At 38.7% G+C, this 18,655-nt stretch overlaps 1 protein-coding gene across 1 annotated transcript in view; it reads left to right on the top strand.

Moving 5' to 3' along the window:
• LOC109925093 (TUB like protein 3) overlaps nt 1–17,032 on the top strand; it is a 49,600-nt gene extending 32,568 nt beyond the window's left edge. Inside the window, exons 6-11 of the mRNA XM_048607869.1 lie at nt 4,284–4,481; nt 7,256–7,368; nt 9,889–10,003; nt 11,216–11,314; nt 12,496–12,667; nt 14,699–17,032. Of these exons, the coding sequence (XP_048463826.1) occupies nt 4,284–4,481; nt 7,256–7,368; nt 9,889–10,003; nt 11,216–11,314; nt 12,496–12,667; nt 14,699–14,832 (831 nt within the window). The 3' untranslated portion in view covers nt 14,833–17,032. The remainder of the gene's footprint in view (nt 1–4,283; nt 4,482–7,255; nt 7,369–9,888; nt 10,004–11,215; nt 11,315–12,495; nt 12,668–14,698) is intronic.
• Nucleotides 17,033–18,655: the final 1,623 nt, after the last annotated feature.

An 18,655-nucleotide genomic window follows, 5' to 3' on the forward strand; every position in this document is an offset into this window, starting at 1 on the left:
GCGAACCATTTCAACTCCCCCTCCCATTCCTCAGACGACATGTCCATCCTGGGCCTCCTGCAGTGCCACAACGATGCCACCCGAAGGTTGCAGGAACAGCAACTCATATTCTGCTTGGGAATCCTGCAGCCCAATGGTATCAATGTGGACTTCACAAGCTTCAAAATCTCCCCTCTCCCTACCGCATCCCAAAACCAGTCCGGCTCATCCCCGCCTCTCTAACCTGTTCTTCCTCCCACCTATCCCTTCCTCCCACCTCAAGCCGCACCCCCATCTGCTACCTACTAGTCTCATCCCGCCCCCTTGACCTGTCCGTCCTCCCTGGACTGACCTATCCCCTCCCTAACTCCCCACCTACACTCACCTTTACTGGCTCCATCCCCGCCTCTTCGACCTGTTTGTTTCCTCTCCACCTATCCTCTCCTCTATCCATCTTCTATCCGCCTCCCACTCTCTCTCCCTATTTATTTCAAAACCCCCTTCCCCTTCCCCTTTTCTGATGAAGGGTCTAGGCCCGAAACGTCAGCCTTTCTGCTCCTATGATGCTGCTTGGCCTGCTGTGTTCATCCAGCCCTGCACCTTGTTGTCTCGGGTTCTCCAGCATCTGCAGTTCCTACTATCTCTAAAGAAATATCCACTTTTCTTATGCTAACTGTTGAGTGATGCTATTTGGAACAAAAAAATGCCCCAGCCATACTCCAGAGGCTTAGGAATCAAGTTGGTACTGAAGTTTGTAAATGTGTGGTTTATTCAGATGATGTGATATATAGTAAGACGTGGGAAGGGCATGTAGACAATTAGAAGACTGGTTTAAGCAATTACAGTTTGCTGGCTTTGTAATAAATTTAGTCAAAAACTGACTTTGTGAAAGCAAGAGTAACTTACCTAGGCCATATTGTAAGAGAAGTGTTGCCAATGACAGCAAAAACAGAGTCTTGAAGGGAATTCCCTGTTCTTAAAACTAAATGAGAAGTCTTGAAATTTTTAGAAATCTATGGGTTTTACTTGCTCATTACCTCCTAAAAGAATTCTGACAGCTTTGTTGGGCATGATGAAGCCGTGCTGTCTCAGTTCTATTTTACCATGTACTTCCAAGCACTCCACAATCCCATTCTTAATAACCGACTTTAAAACCTTACCAACGACTGAGATCAGGCTAACTGAACAATAATTTCCTGTCGTCTGCCTCCCTCCCTTCTTAAACAATGGTGTTACATTAGTCATTTTCCAAACCTTTGGGATCCTCCCTAACTCCAGTAATTCCTAAAAGATCACCACCAATGCCTCCACAGTCTCCTCAGCTAACTCCTTCAGAATTCTGGGGTGTAGTCCATTTGGATGGTGATTTATCCAACTTCTGCCCATTCAGCTTCCTCAGCACCTTTTCTTTAGTGATGGCCACTACACTACCTCTGTCCCCGACTCTGTTGAAGTTCTGATGCAAAGTACCTATTCAGTTCTTCTGCTATTTCTTTGTTCCCCATTACTACTTCTCCAGCCTCATTTTCCACCAGTCCAATATCCACTTTTGCCTCTCTTTTACGTTTTTAAATATCTGTAACAAAATTCTTGCAATCCTCCCTTTTATTACTAGTTAGCTTAGCCTCACATTTCATTTTCTCCCCCCTTATTGCTTCTTTTAGTTGTCATCTGCTGTTTTTTCTTTAAAGACTTCCCAATCCTTTGGCTTCCCACTAATCGTTTATGCTTTTAATCTTGTATGCTTTTTTTGTTTTTATGTTGTCCCTGACTTTTCTTGTCAGCCATGGTTACCTCATCTTCCCTTTAGTATGTTTCTTCTTCCTTGGGATGAATTTCTGCTCTGTCTCCCAAATTGCCCCAAGAAACTCCTGCCGTTACTACTCCACTGTTTTCTCTGCTAGGATCCCCTTCCAATCAACTTTGGTCAGCTCCTCCCTCATGTCCTTGTATTTACCTTCACTCAATTGTAATACAGTTACATGTAGAGTCTAGAATCATAGAGATATACAGCATGGAAATGGACCCTTCAGTCCAACTCATCCATGCTGACCAGATACCATTCTCCCCGTGTCTGTGTGGGTTTCCTCCGTGTGCTCCGGTTTCCTCCTGCAGGCTAGGTGGATTGGCCATGCTAAATTGCCCGTAGTGTTCAGGGGTGTGTGGGTTATAGGGGGATGAGTCTGGGTGGGATGCTCCAAGGGTCGGTGTGGACTTGTTGGGCCGAAGGGCCTGTTTCCACACTGTAGGGATTCTATGATTCTATGATATCCTAACTAAATCTTGTCCATTTGTCCCATATCCTTCCTATTCATGTACCCGTCCAGATGCCTTTTAAATGTTGTAATTGTACCAGCCTCCACTACTTCCTCAGGCAGCTCATTCCATACACACACCATCCTCTGCGTGAAAAAGTTGCCTCTTAGATCCCTTTTAAATCTTTCCCCTCTCACCTTAAACCTATGCCCTCTTGTTTTGGAACCTCCCCCCCCCCCCCCAACCCCCCCCCATCCCCCATCCCCCATCCCAGGGAAAAACTCATGTCTATTTACCCTATCCATGGAAAATAACCCCAGTCTATTCGGCCTCTCCCTGTAGCTCAAAACCTCCAACCCTGGCAATATCCTTTTCTGAACCCCTTCAAGTTTCACAACATCCTTCCTATAGCAGGGAGACCAGAATTGCACATAGGGTTCCAAAAGTGGTCTAACCAATGTCCTGGACAGCTGCAACATGACCTCCCAAATCCTATAGTCAATGCACTGACCAAGAAAGGCAAGCATACCAAACACCTCCTTCACTATCGTATATAACCACTTTCAAAAAAACTATGAACCTGTATTCCAAGGTCTGTTTGTTCAGCAACACTCACCAGGACCTTATCATTCAGAGTATAGACCTGTCCTGATTTGCCTTTTCAAAATGCAGCACCCGACATTTATCTAAAATAACCTCCATCTGCCATTCCTCAGCCCATTGGCTCATCTGATGAAGGTCCCATTATATTCTGAGATAACATTCTTCGCTGTACACTACACCTCCAATTTTAGTGTCATCAGCAAACTTACTAACCATACCTTCTATGTTCATATCCAAATCATTTATATAAATGACAAAAAGCCTTGTGACACACTGCTGGTCATGGGCTTCCAGTCTGGAAAGCAACCCTTCTCCACCTCTGTCTCTACCTTCTGAGCCAGGTCCGTATCCAAATAGCTAGTTCTTCCTGTATTTCATGTGATCTAACCTTGCTAACCAGTCTACCATGATGAACCTTGCTATAAGCCTTACTGAAGTCCATATAGATCTCGTCCACTGCTCTGCCGTCTTCAATCCTCTTCGTTACTTCCTCAAAAAACTCATTAGAGTTAGTGAGACACTATTTCCAATGCACAAAGCCATGTTGACAATCCCTAATCAGTCCTTGCCTTTCCAAATGCATGTAAATCTTGTCCCTCAGGATTCCCTCCAACAACTTGCCCACCACTGGTACAGGCTCACTGGTCTATAGTTCCTTGGCTTTTTGTTAACACCTTTCTTAAATAGTGGCACCAGGTTTGCCAACCGGCACCTCACCTGCAGCTATCGATGATACAAGTATCTCACCAATCACTTCCTTAACTTCTCGCAGAGTTCTAGGGTACACCTGATCAAGTCCTGGGGATTTATCCATCTTTTATGTGTTTTAAGACATCCAGCACCACCACCTTTGTAATACGGACATTTTTCAAGATGTTGCTATTTATTTCCCCACGTTCTCTATCTTTCATATCCTTCTTCACAGTAAACAGGGACCACTTAACTGCCTTCCCAGTTTTTCCCTTTATCCATAATGCCAATTTTGTTTTGTGTCTATCTGTATGATCGATACTTATGTTAGTTTAGGTCTAGAAGACAGGTAGATTGGGCAATTTTGCAAGCTTTGATAGAATTCTTAACTTTTGTGATGACTCCAGGAAAAGAGGAGCTTGATTTCCAGTGCACTACCCGAGTGAGCTGTGACACATAGAACCCATTTTGAAATGTGTTTGGACAATTTGGTTTGAAGGATTTGGATGTCTTCTCACCGGTGATATAAATGATGTCGCAACTCAATTCTTTAGGAATGTCTCTGAGCAAAGCCCAGGACTTTCCATGGAATGTAAAAGGATTACAGAAATGTATCTTAATATTAATGTAATATGAAATATTCACGTAGATATAATTCAAGAAAAGATTTCTCCAAGCAGCTATTTGAGTTTCAGAAACTGTTTTTATAGCATTAACACATTGATTATATTGAGTCCTTTGTTTCGAATTCGTAGGAACCAACTGCTGCTTCACTCCCTTCTCCTGGATCTGGCCTAAACTTGATTGAGATAGACAATTTGGAGGAGTTTGCATTGAGGCCTGCCCCTCGTGGAATAACAGTCAAATGCAGGATCACCCGGGATAAGAAGGGAATGGACCGTGGTCTCTACCCAACTTATTTCATGCATCTTGAACGTGATGATGGAAAAAAAGTGAGGGAAACCTTGCTTGTAGCTGTGAAATTAGATTGAGAACCATGAAGAATTAATTCACAAACACTAATGGCATTGATGTTTATAAGTGTTTCAAATCAAACTTCAGGACTGACTATGGGGGTGTCTGCGAACTTTTTTATATAAAAGTAGTTACATTGTTATCTCATGTTGCCTGAACAGACAGAAGCGTTGAAATCTTAAATGGCTGTGAAATAATGGAAAAGCTGAAGGAAAAAATGCATGATACTAACAAAGGTATATTGTATGCCCAAAGACCGACATCTCCATCTTTATTAATTGTTTGGTTAACACGTAGAGGTCCATATTAAATCTCTATAAGAGTTTCCTGTGATGGAAGAAAAGGGAAAGAGAATACATTCATAAATTCCAAAGAACAGTATTGCGTATTAGATTAGTGCAATTCATTTCTTGAGTTTAAATTCCAATTGTATGTTTGAATGAGTGATGGTGTGGAATTTTGTCAGTGCATTGGAGGTTGGGAGGTGGTAGACCTAGCCAAATTGCATTATATAGTATGAGGAAGGAAGATCAACATGAAGATTTCACTTCTTCACAGATACAGGAATTTCTTCTGTCATTGAAGCTTTGAAGCCTTTTTGTCACCACAGATCGTACAGCTGCTGCTTCACCCTTTCAGAGTACATTGTCACGGCTTGCTCACCTGAGCAGTTTGAACAATTGGCAATGGCTCCAGGGTTTCTGCTCCTCCGCTTGCCAAGCTATTGGTCCACAGATACAATGCATGCAGGCTCCAGCATCGACTATATAGAGTCATAAAGATATACAGCATGCAAACAGACCCTTTGGCCCAACTCATTCCTGCCGACCAGATATCTTATGTAGATCTAGTCCCATTTGCCAGCATTTGGCCCTTATCCCTCTAAACCCTTCCTATTCATATACCCATTGAGATGCCTTTTAAATGTTGTAATTGTACCAGCCTCCACCACTTTCTCTGGCAGCTCATACCATATACGCACCACCCTCTGCGTTGCCCCTTAGGTCACTTTTATATCTTTACCCTCTCACCTTAAATCTATACTGTCTAGTTTTGGACTCCCCACCCTGGGAAAAAGAGCTTGCCTATTTACCCTATCCATGCCCCTCACAATTTTATAAATCTCAATAAGGTCACCTCTCAGCCTCCAACGCTCCAGTTAAAGTAGCCCCAGTCTATTCAGCCTCTCCCTCCAACCCTGGCAACATCCTTGTAAATCTTTTCTGAACCCTTTCTTGTTTCAAAACATCCTTTTTATAGCAGGGAAACCAGACTTGCATGCAATATTCTGATAACGGCCAAACTAATGTCCTGTACAGCTGCAACATGAGCTCCCAACTCCTATATTCAATGCACTGACCAATAAAGGCAAACGTACCAAACACCACCTTCGCTATCCTATCTACGTGTGACACCACTTTCAAAGAGCTATGAACCTGCACTCCAAGGTCTTTTTGTTCAGCAACAATTTACCATTAAGTGTACAAGTCCTACCCTGATTTGCACTACCAAAATGCAGCACCTCCGTTTATCTAAATTAACCTCCACCTGCCACTCCTTAGCCAATTGGCCCATCTGATCAAGATCCCATTGTACTCTGAGGTAACCTTCGCCGTCCACTACACCTCCCATTTTAGTGTCATCAGCACACTTACAAACCATAACCCTTCTGTTCACATCCAAATCATTTTTAAAAATGACGATAAAGGAGCTGACTGAGCACAATCGTTGTGGCATGCTGCTGTTTTAAATTGGAATTTAGTTATGATTCCCACGGGAATCTGAAAACCAAATGAATCCAATTTAGCGAACAACCCCTAAATGAAGAAACTTATTGAAAAAGATTTCACTTCCTGTATTTTGTCCTCAAAGACACATCAAAATCGATGTAAACCACACAGCTATCAGTTGGAAAACTCTGGTTGGAGTGAACTTAAGTTACAGATTGAATGCGAGATATCACTGTATCTCATGATTATCTTATTGTAGGCCACAGGTTCCCAAGCTGTAGGTTGCAAGCCCTGCTCTGCAAATCACTCATATCTTCTTGCGTTCTCATTCTGAGATTACACAAAATTTGAAGCATTAAAATGGGGTCACCAGGGACAATCTGAACAATTTCAATTCCAGATCTACAGTTCAAGCAGTATTCCAGTTTCAGTTACACAGGCCTTCTACGCTACATTCCAGTTCCTTTCTTCCAAGGGTTTAACTGATTTAGTGCTTGCAGCAGTTTCTATTTAAATAAATTCCATCTGTGCAATTTGACCTATGTAGCACACTTCCTTGCTGAAATCAATTCAGCTCTCCTTTCCAGCTACCTTGTTTCTGCTTCTCTTCCTGTCCTTGTCTGTGGCCTCCAGTTTTTCACATTGTCCCTGTTGCTACTGCTTCAAGGTAAGAGCCAGCAGGTCACATAAATATCTCTTATCATGCAAAATTTATAGTTGATTCCTTTGCAACTGATCCAAACTTTTAAAAGTTATTTGATAACTTTTAATAACAATTACAGATTTGCCAAAAATTTCAAAGTAACTATCCATTTTTCTTGTTGCTTCCACATGTATGGTTGTTGCAGTTCAGCCTTGCAGATATGTGTTTTGCTCGTGTTAATGCAGTATTGGTGTATCGTGACCTGTTAATAATATAATGGATTTTTTTTTTAATAGGTTGCTGTTATGAGTTGGGGGAACTGACTATTTGTTTGTGATGAAAGGAATGTCTAAAAAATGTTTTGCTTTGTTTTACACAGCTGTTTTTGTTAGCTGGAAGGAAAAGGAAAAAGAGCAAAACTTCCAATTATCTGATATCTGTTGATGCAACAGACTTGTCACGAGAAGCTGACAGCTACATAGGGAAATTAAGGTTGTTATATTTTGATAAGATTGTAAATTAATAATTATGTTTTATATAAAGTCCTATACACACGCTAAAGGATTTTACATTTCAACCTTTGGTAAAAGACCTGTGTGCTGACATAATTACTGCTGTGGAGTTGCATAAGTATGTTTTATTAATTTATATTATGTTGTGTATCTGGTACATCTGTTAGACATTGATGACTTAAATTGATTTAAAGTAGTTGGTTTGTTTAAATAATGCACTTTGAGGAATTACTGAACAGGTACTAATACAGCTTACAGCTTTCATTTTGGATAGACCTTTTCAGGGCTCTGCCGATACAGTGGTTTTGTGTAGTGTCCCTGCCCTTGGAGACTTGGCGAAATTGATGAGAAAGATGTACACTTGATAAGAGTTTAAAACAATTTCTCTCAGTATCCAAAAATCGAGAAAAAAGTCGCAGTTAATGATCTTAACTCAGGAATGGTGTAAAAGTAGATAGTATAAGGAATAGCAATGCTTCACCATTATATATAAGGTGTACTTTTGTGTTTGGCTAAGTGGATATTCTCAGCCTGGCATTAAGTAATGTTTAACTTTTATATGTTACTTGTACAGTCCGTATCTTGGGAAAGCTGTTTGGAGAAGTATAAACAGGGTTTTCCTTTGTCAATCTGTACTTCACTTGATATGGTAGTAATTGTTACTCACATTAGAATTGGATTGGTGTCCAATTCCATAGCACCAACATCCTTCATTATTTATTAATTAAGAGGAGATAACTCTTAGCACTATCATCCAAGGCTGATTCCCTTCCATAGGGTATAAGTGCAAAGCCGACGTAAATGCATTATTCAAGAGAATATGATTTCTCAAGCCGGTCTTTGGGCTTCTATGGAAGCATCCTCAAGCATCTTTAGGTTTTCCTATAATATATGCCTTGTTTTAACAAATTCTTCTCTGTCTCGACCTGTTGCTTATTAATGGATCTTGGTGTTCTGGTTAAATCTTAACCATTAATAAAGTTACTACATCAAAATCAGCCCCTTCCAAACCAACAAACTGTCCAAATTCAAACAAGGTAAAGCAGTTAAAGAAATACCCAATAGAAAAGATTTGCATGGCTTCAGAGCGGTACTAGTTTGGAGTTCCCAGTTTTAAAGTTTTCCTTCATTTTGCCATTTCTACATCGTGATTTGACAGAGTCTGGCATCAAGGAGGCCTAGCGAGAAAACCGAATCCAGTAGGGATCGGGAGAAGACTCTCTGCTGGTTTTGTCATTGCTAATATAAGGTTATGGTTATTGGAGGATAATCATCTGTATCCCAGGTCATCACTGCAGTGTTCCAGGCCCAGCCATCTTAAGCTGCTTCACCAAAGGCATTCCTTCAACCATAAGGTCAAGTGTGATGTTTGCTGATAATTGGATAATGTTCAGCACCATTCACAATTCCTCAGATACTAAACAGCCCATGTCAATATACATCACAACCCAGAAAATATTCACTTTGAGCTGGCAATTTACAAGTTACATTTTTACCACACACATGCCAGGCAATGACCATTTCAAACGAGAGGGCGTGTAATTACCTCTGCTTAACATGCACTGGCATTACCATTGATGAATCTGCAGTTTCAATATCCTCAGCATTACTATTGGCCAGAAACCAAATTGGACCAGCTACACAAATGCTATGGCTACCAGTACCTGTCTCCCAAATGCTTGTCCAGAATCTACAAGGAGTATGAGTGAATACTCTCCCCTTAACTAGTAGACGCGTGCATCTCAAACAGCTCAGTACCATCCAAGATAAAGTGGACTGATGGATGAGCGCCCCATCCACCATCCTCAACCTTCGTACATTCAACACAGATGAACAGTTGCAGAAGTGTGTATTATGTATATGATGCGCTACAGCAATTTGCTTAAGGCTTTTTCAAAAGCACTTTCCAAACTCTCAACCTCCATTACTTAGAAGGACAAGGGCAGCAAATACATGAGAAAAGCACCACCTCTAAGTTCCCATTAAAGCTGCACATCATCCTGACTTAGAATTATATAGCTATTCTTCCATTATCACTGACAAAATTCTAGACCTCCCTTTCTAAAAGCACTGTACCTAACCCCAAAGACTGCAGTGGTTCAGGAAGACAGCTCACCACCAACTTCTCAAGAGTAATTAGAGATAAGCAATGCTGACCTATCCAGTGATGCCAACATCTTGTGAATGAATAAGAGAAAACATGATGGACCTGTTGGGTCAAATGGTCTATATTTGCACTGTAAATACTTTACTATTATTGTTGTGGAAACAGAACTAGAGTAGGCTGCTGTCCATGATTTTGAAGTGAACGTTACAGAGTGTGGCATAAGAGGCTGACAATGCCACTGAACTATCAGCACGTTACTTGTATGATTATTCATTTTTATTGGTGCTAATAAACAGACAAAATTTCCTACGTCTGTTCATTTCAGAATATTTGTTCATTGTGCCTTTATTGTGTATGATTGTTCATATTGTGTTGCATTTTCTTGTCTGCCAGGTCAAATTTAATGGGAACCAAGTTTACAATTTATGATAATGGAGTAAATCCTGCAAAAGCAGTTGGGTTGCTTGATGAAACCAATACCAGACAGGAGTTAGCTGCAATTTGCTATGTAAGTATTACAGCATAGAAATATTTTATTGTTCTAAAGTCTGTTATACGTAACAGGATACCCTGTTAAATAGTACCCGAAAGCCTATGGATCTGATCTCAGTTGTGCTGTTATACTTTGTGCAATATTATCAAAAAATATGTAATGATTTTGCTGGGTATTCACTATTTCCTATGCGATCCATGTAGAGAAACAGAAATTAAATGGGAAAAGTAGTGATGAAGAGTAGATGCAAGCAATTTTTCTGCTAAGTTATGCATGGTCAATTCAGCTTCACTTAAAAAATGCCTTGAGCTAAAACAAAATTTTACACAGAATTGGTTGCAGATAATGTATAGTTGCTCCCACAAAGGTTCCTTACTTTAACTCTACAATGGTAGCAGCGGAGCGACCAGATTGCCATAAAATCCATCTGATTCAAAAACTGACTTTCAGCAATTGAATCTGCCATCCTTATCCAGTCTGAGCTTTGATGTGGGTGTGAGATTAAATAAGTTTGGATTGCCTCAATGTGCTTAAAAGCCAGGTATAATGCTTCAGTACAGAACTGCTTGTAGCTTTACACTAATTAACAATATACAGGTAACTCTGCTCAGAGAGATTGCCAGCATATCCTTCATTCTGATCCCCCGTCCATGTTGTGTGAACAGGGAGTGTTTCTTTTTTTCCACTAATAAACATCCTTTGCCTTCAGCACAAAAAATAGGTAAAGTTATTGTAGTGGCATATATTCAAACTGGGGAAATAGCTACATCTATTTTTTTTAAATCACAGAAGTAATTATAATAAATAATGTGTGTTCAGAGTAACGTCAATGGTTCTGTGTAACGAGAGTACATTGCCTGTGGGTGTTGACACATTAATTATCTGCAGGTGCCACGCTACTAGATTCGACACTACTCCTCAGTGTGCAACACTTCACAATCAGTGTTATTCCTTCATACATAGTACTTTTATGTTAATTGTGTGGCATCTTTGGGCGGAAAGCTGCTGATCTTCATGACCTTGCTCCAAAATCATATCCTCCAAATGTACATTTTGTTTCCAAGCTTGTTAATTTCAATTTTACAAAAACTAATTATTACAGGAATCATTGTCAAATCAGAAATTTCCTCAATAGTATAAGGGAACAGTCAATGAAAGATTCAATGTTCATGAATAATAAGGCTAAAAAGTATTATTAACACAAATTGCAACTTTCATTCCTTCCAGGAGACCAATGTTCTTGGCTTTAAAGGACCACGGAAAATGACTGTTGTCATTCCAGGTATGAGCATGAATCACGAGCGAGTCCCCATCAGACCTCGCAATGTAAGTCCATTTAAAAAAAAGAGGTAGATCTTAATTTCATTATAATCAGTTCTAATGAAACTATTCCAGGCAGGTTTCAAGGTACAATAGGAACGTTAATTAAATAGTGTTTCAGTAAGAAAACCGGTGATCTGAAAATTATATTTAAAATATCTGTTTGCAAATGTATTTAAAATATGTGTAAGATAGAATCTAGGTGTACTATACTAGGTGAATTATTGCTTTGACTTGTTAGACTTAAATTTGAATCGAGACTGGATAAAAGTTTCTGCCAGGAACGAAGATTCTTCAGAAACTTAATGCAGAATTATTTGAAATTAATACAGTAGCAAGATACTGTGAATGCTGGAACTCTGAAATTATAAACAGAAAATTCTGGAAATACTCAGCAGGTTAGATAGCATTTTGCAGAGAAAGCAAGGTTAATGTTTTGGTCAATAACTTGAAATCAGAAAGCATAGTGGAACTGTATACTTTGGGATGAATAAGTGATACCATGAAATAGAGGGACATAAATTCATAAAATCTCCGTACTAACCATATTCTAACCTTTGTCAGCTAGGTGAACCAACATTCACCAGGGGCAGGCCTTCCAATGTTATAACGCCCATGCCTTTTGATGAGTACCTATCGAGTTTAAAGGTCTCATTGCATACAAGAAATTCAACTTCTGGTGTAATTTTTATACCAGAATAAAGGCATTTTGGATCCTTGTATTGTTTTTCTTCTAAGGATAATCTTTCATAAAGATCAGTTAATTGTGGCATTTCCAATTGAAAATAGAAAAAGTACAAACTTGAAGCCAAATTTACCTAAATAAAAGTGGTTGGAATTTGGATCACTGAGGTTGCAAATTCATTGCATTCTCACCTTTTCTACACAAATCTGCAGCTGGCTATATTCTGTAAATCTAAATTTAGCAATTTAATACTTTCCACTTAATATTTATAAACATTTTCTGTGCATTTTCCTTACAAAGGCAACAATTGACATAACAGCAATTATGAAAACTCTAATATATTAATCTATATATCAATTTATCTAACACATCAATTCCACAACTTGGAAAAATTCCTTTTTTGCAGTTGCCTAATTCTCCAGTTCTGTGTTTTCTCATCTCAGTTCTCTGTGCTGAATATATTGCAATTTTCTGCAGTGATTGCTTTCAAACATTCCCACAGGAGCACGAAAGTTTACTGTTAATGTGGCAGAACAGAAACATGGAAAATTTAATTGAGCTGCACAACAAGGTGCCTGTTTGGAATGATGACACTCAGTCTTATGTGCTGAATTTCCACGGAAGAGTCACACAGGCATCTGTTAAGAATTTTCAGATTGTTCATGATAATGATCGTAAGTATTTAACCAGAAAATCATGCTTGTTGATCCCCGGTTTAATTGGAAGTTCATTTTGTGACATCTAAATGTGAAATGTCCCTTCATCATTAGCTTCAGTGCATATATTGGGATAATTTCATTCGTACTCCCTCTGCTGCACTTTCACGGTACCATTTGTCTGATAATACTAATCAGCTACCTACTAAGAGTGGAGAGTTTGCACCCAGCTAAAAAGAGGAAGTGGGATTGTTTTCACTGCCATTACTACTTTTTATTGAAATTACCTTACCTACACTTGGATTCTCCTAGATTCGTGGTGTCTGTTTAGTGTCCCACTTTTGGGCTCCTCTTTTAAACTTTTGTTTATTTTGTGTGCGCACATCTCTTCCCCTTTCTCTCTACCTCTCCTCTCTCATGGGCATAGTCTGTCTACCTCAACATCATCTTACCTCTTCTTGAAGTTCCCAGTCATTTTCTGATCCTCACTGGCTCTTCCATTGCAGAAGAATTAAACTTAATCAGTAGAAGCTGGATCTTGCTTTCTCTATGTTATGCATGAAAATGCACAAATCATCAGGTGTAGAAACCAGTGCCCAGCTCTTTAAATCACTGTAGAAATGTCAGGAGAGAAAGATGGACTATGTATCACCTTTTCCTCACAATATTGTCACACGGATAATGTAGTTCTGGCTTGTGTCTCTGTTTAATAAACAATAATAAACTTGTAGCAAAAAATAATCTAATAGTGCTATCCTATCTTTAAAATATACCATAAGTGTAGTTTGTTTTACAACATAACATGAATATAAGGATGCCACATGGATATCGTAAGTCATGAGAACATGAATAATGATGGGTGTGCAGATTTTCATATCTAAATAGTAATTCATAACATCATTGTGAGCTATGTTCATAATATCCTAGGACCAAGTACTGGTGATTATTAATCTGTTAATTGATTACAGCAGTTATGATTGTTGATCAGAGGATTGCACTAAGTTATTGGATGCTTTGATAGATCAGAAATGATGCAGTGTAGTTGAGCCCAACAAATCAAAAGGTCACTTATCCTGTCAGTGGTTTATATTGATTTAGTTTATCTCTACTGAGGTGGCAAAGCGAGACTATAATCGACAATTTCCATTCCTTTTGTAGTCTACTTATCCCTGTCCCAACTGAACAATTACCCTAATTGTCAAGACCATGGTCAAACCCACTGCTAGCATCTTGGGAGGATGACAGATGCAGTCAGAAGAAAGGGAATTTAAAAGGCTTTATGTGCTGTCCCTTGTCAAATTATCTTCAGTCGTGAGTACCTTTTGGAAATCTTAGGACACTATTGTAGTGTGGTCACCTGGAAGCATTAGGTCTCCACTTCCAATTATTTTTTGCTGCATCCAGAAAAAGATTGTGTACCAGGTGCAATGAAAAGTGATATATTGAGAGACTGTTTCTGCTTCTATTTAAATCATTCAAAGCTTTAGATTGTCCAATGTAATGGAAATATTAGGAGCAAATTACCCTTGGCCTGATCATGTATAACTGCTTGTGGCTACTTTTGGGATATTGGCACAGGTCTTAGAGTGGCTAACAATTAATTAACAAATGCTAGTCAGGGCAATCCAGTGAATGTGGAATAATTTTTTTTGTGAAAAACACGAATGAGGTTATTGTTTCCAGAAGGAATTTGGAAGTTTACACAATTTGGTATAGTCTGTCAAGCATTGAGAGTTCTGTAACACAATGAAATCCTTTATGGTCACTCAAGTTGGGGTATTGTAATACACAGTACACTAGAGTTGGGGCATTTCTTTGAATGTATAATATATTTATTTTTATTCAGATTAGTTCACAAACTATTAAGCTGATCCTGGGGTAGTTGGCACGTGACCGACAGCCGCCTTGAAAATTTGTCTATGGATATTCCTGCTTAGGTTAACTTAATTTGTACTGCCATTGTAGCTAGTACACAGAAAATTATAATAGGAAATATGTTAAAGGCAGTTACCTCAAAAACAATAACACTTTTTCTGCTTTCCTTACCAGCTGATTACATTGTGATGCAATTTGGACGAGTGGCAGAAGATGTTTTCACAATGGACTACAATTACCCAATGTGTGCACTGCAAGCCTTTGCAATAGGATTGTCCAGTTTTGACAGTAAATTGGCATGTGAATGAGGACAATAGTGGATGCAGGCCTCCACTTTTTTAAGAAGCTGAAAACTAAAGGGACATATTTATTGTACTGTGCTGGTTTTGTTGTAATCATGCAAACAGATCTACCGTGGAATTGATTTAAATCAAAAATGGAAACAAAAGAAAATAAAAATTCTGCAAATGTCAGAAATAGATTCCCAAGTGGCCTAGCAATCATGGCACACTAATCATGCTTTTAATGGACTGTGTTTTACATTGTTGTACTTGAATACAATATTCTGCCAAATGCAGTATGCATCAAGTGATCACTGTTCACATTTGCCCATAGACGTAAAAGAGGAACTATCTAAAACTAGGATGCAAATTAAATAATAGGTGGAATAAGAAGTACTGCCTCCTTTAAATTATGTCAAAAATGAATGGCTGAAATAATCTTAAATTTGAAAACGATTATTTTAATCTACATTTTGAATTGTATCCCTCTTTTTCCCTTATTTTTGAAAGCATTAACTTATGCTAGAGCATGGTTCCAAAAATTAGAGTGCCACATGCAACTGACCATTTTTTATGTTCCAATTTGGTCCTTACTCAATATTAATAGAATACCACTTCCATCAATGGTGCTGAATGATCAGCAGGTTGAGGAGTTCCAGCTGACGGTAGCTATGGCCTCCTTGGCTAACGCACCAGCGAGTACAGGCACCCTTGCAGAGTCCAGTGTTTTTTTCTGTTTGCACCTCTGAGCGCCTTCGGATTTTTTTCCACATTAAATGCACTATATTGATGCAGCTTATAGTTGAACTGAAGGCTGTGATGCAATGGGAGGTGTATTTCCTCAGAGATAGAACTGGCTATGCAGAACATGATTATTTAGGTGTGTTTTGACCTTGGACTTTCAAATAAAGAGGCCATATTTGATAAAATTGAGGTTTTAAGAGCCATAACTTCATGGAAGATTATTAGTGAATTTTTAAAAAAAAATTAGATAGAAAAATATGTAATCCTAAATATAATTTCTGCATTCATTTTTAAAAATTATTTCCTTCTTCATTGTTTTATCCTTCAAAACTGCTGGCCAGAGGAAATCAAGATGGGGAAATTTTGTGTGGAGGCGTGGATTGACATTTAATTTCTTCTTCAGAGCCATTTTGCACTATGAACAGTGTGAGGCACAATCCGTTCTTATAATAGAGCTTTGAGCATAAAATATCTACTTCTTCCTTGCCTCTGAGCAGCAGTCATCAACATGCAACAGTGAAGTATTTAGATATAGTTCTGCAAAAAGTATGTATCAGTTGACATTTAACCATCACATCAACTGGAGAACTGATTCCAAATCAAATCATGTAATTAAATCCTGGTGCCTGCTGTGCTTTATTGTCTAGTTTGTTAACTCGCACCAACTTGAAAATAAAATCACTCAAGATAAACCTAAGGAAGTGTATTGCAAGGGCAGAACATATCTTAATACTGTAATTATGTGACATTAATGAACTGCCACTTCGTTCTACTTGTATTTCATGAGCCCCTTAAAGTATTCTTGCCTTGAAACATATATCTGCCTGTGTTTTTCCCATCTGTGATAAACTCCAGCCTAGGTGTTCATGTGGTAACATTCCAGCTTATGTATTGCCTTTTGTTGCACGTGTCTGCCCATGTGTATCCCTGTGATTTGCTACAACCCATGTATTTTCCTACATGATAAGCTCAAAACTATGTCTTTCTGATATAATCATCTTCAGCCTATATTCTCAACATTATATGTTCCAGTTTATGTTGTTGCTCTAATACATTCCAGCCGATGTTCTTCCTGACATCCTTTAGCCTGCGTGTCATCTCTGTATGGTGCAATCCAGCATGTGTATTCTTAATTTGTATAATTTAGGATTTTGTAATTGAAACAAATGCAGTTCTCTGCATCTGATATATGCAGGGGTTTTTCTTTTTCTTTTGAGTCCTGGTCATTTCTTTAAATTTTTAAGCTTGATGCTTGGCCAGATAATAGCTGCAGCAAAATGTCTAAAGTTATTTTGCCACAATGCTGGATAATTTTTATTGTCTTTATGATATCTGCATCACACCCATACTTGCACACCTCAATATGCCAACTGTCTTGGTAGTTTACAGTGCTTTGTATCTGTATCATAAAGGAAGCCATGCTGTGATGTTCTGATGTATACCAACTAAGGAAAATGTTTTTGATAAACTAAGTAAAAGTTAATCAAAACGTGTATGTTTTTATTGTGAATTAGAAGAGCAATTGCTTTTTCATTTACAGTTGCAATTATTGTAATTTAATCTTGTTAATATGGTTTCTGCTTTCACAGTTAATAATGGAATCATTTTTAATCTGCTAACAACGTTTCATCTATACACACATTGCTTTTACATCTGACTTTGTTTACAAAAAAGACAAACTGAAGACAGCTTAAGAAAATAATTTACGAAACCTTTTGGATTTTTTAGAACCATTATAACGATGGAAGGGGAGTGGCCAGCTCTCGCAGACCACGCTATCCAGTTTTTTTTTAGCTTAAGCAGTCAGCAGCTGTTGGGGGTCCCAGGAGGGTTGGAAGCTTGGAAGTAAATGATTCATAGCTGCTACATTCTCTGAAATCTCTCTTGATGTTGTTTCCTTCTGGATTGGAGAATTGCATGTAAGAATTTGTGTTTGATTTTATCTTTTTGCCAAGGAGTGTGTTTATGGGATATTACTATATTGGAACAGTTAATTAGTAATAGGTTAAATTTTCCAATTGTTAAGTTATTCTAAATTTTTTTTTAATCTGTATTTTAACTATAGTGAGTCTGTTAAATGTTGAGTTTGATGAGTCGCATCACGTCTGGAACATGCACTTCACATCTACTCATAAAGTAATAAAACCTTAGGGTTTAGGCTACCTTCTTAAAATATTTTGAGGGGTTCTGGTCTGGTCCATAACAAATTAGGGGCTGTTGTTGGGATTGAAATCTATAATTCCAATTTGGGTTTAGGGTTGTTGGGCTCAAAGATGGCGAATGGTAGTGCTAGTGTCTTTTGTTATGGGTGTTGAACTCAGTTGTTTTAAACAGGGTGTGCCTTGTGTAGTAATGGTTCTTTCAGTCACTAAGAGTTTTCAGGGGGTGGAAGAAGTAACCTCGGGAATTTAAGAAAAGTGAACAAGGCAAAGCTGTTGGAATTGGCAGACAAGCTGGAGTTGGGGTTGCCTTTGTTTGTGAGAAAAGGAGGTAATTACAGCAATAGGTTAACACTTAAATTTGCTGGAAATGCCATCAGAATCTTTGGAAATGGCTAGAATTCAATTGTAGATGAAGCAGCTCAAACATGAAAAGGAAATGAAATAGTTTGAATTACGATTAAAAGCGGAGGAGAAAGAAAAGGAGAGGAAGGCCCTAGCAGAGAAAGAGAGTGTAAAGAGAGGAAAAGAGAGAAGAAAAGCAGAAAGAGAGGGAGTTTGAACTTCAGGAGTTGGCACTTAGAGAGGAAAATCGACTTAAAAGGCTGAGATGAAGAAAGAAGGTAGGCAAAGTGAGGAGGATAGTGACGATGAGCATACCCATCGTAGTCAAAAGCCTGGTAGGAATCTGTTTAAATATGTCCAAGCATTGCCTAAATTTGACAAGAAGGATATAGAAGCCTTTTTAATTTCATTTGAGCAAGTGGCTAAACAAATTAAGTAGCTGGTGACCATGTGGGTTTTGTTGATCTTAATAAAGTTGGTAGGCAGAGCTAGTGAGGTATTTGCATCACTATCAGAGGAAGTATCTGGGGAGTATGAAGAGGTGAAGAAAGCCATCTTAAGTTAATGCCGGAAGCCTACAGACAACGTTTCAGGAATCTAAG

Source organism: Rhincodon typus, chromosome 18 (genome assembly GCF_021869965.1).
Source record: "Rhincodon typus isolate 14 chromosome 18, sRhiTyp1.1, whole genome shotgun sequence".
Taxonomy (NCBI): Eukaryota; Metazoa; Chordata; class Chondrichthyes; order Orectolobiformes; family Rhincodontidae; genus Rhincodon; species Rhincodon typus.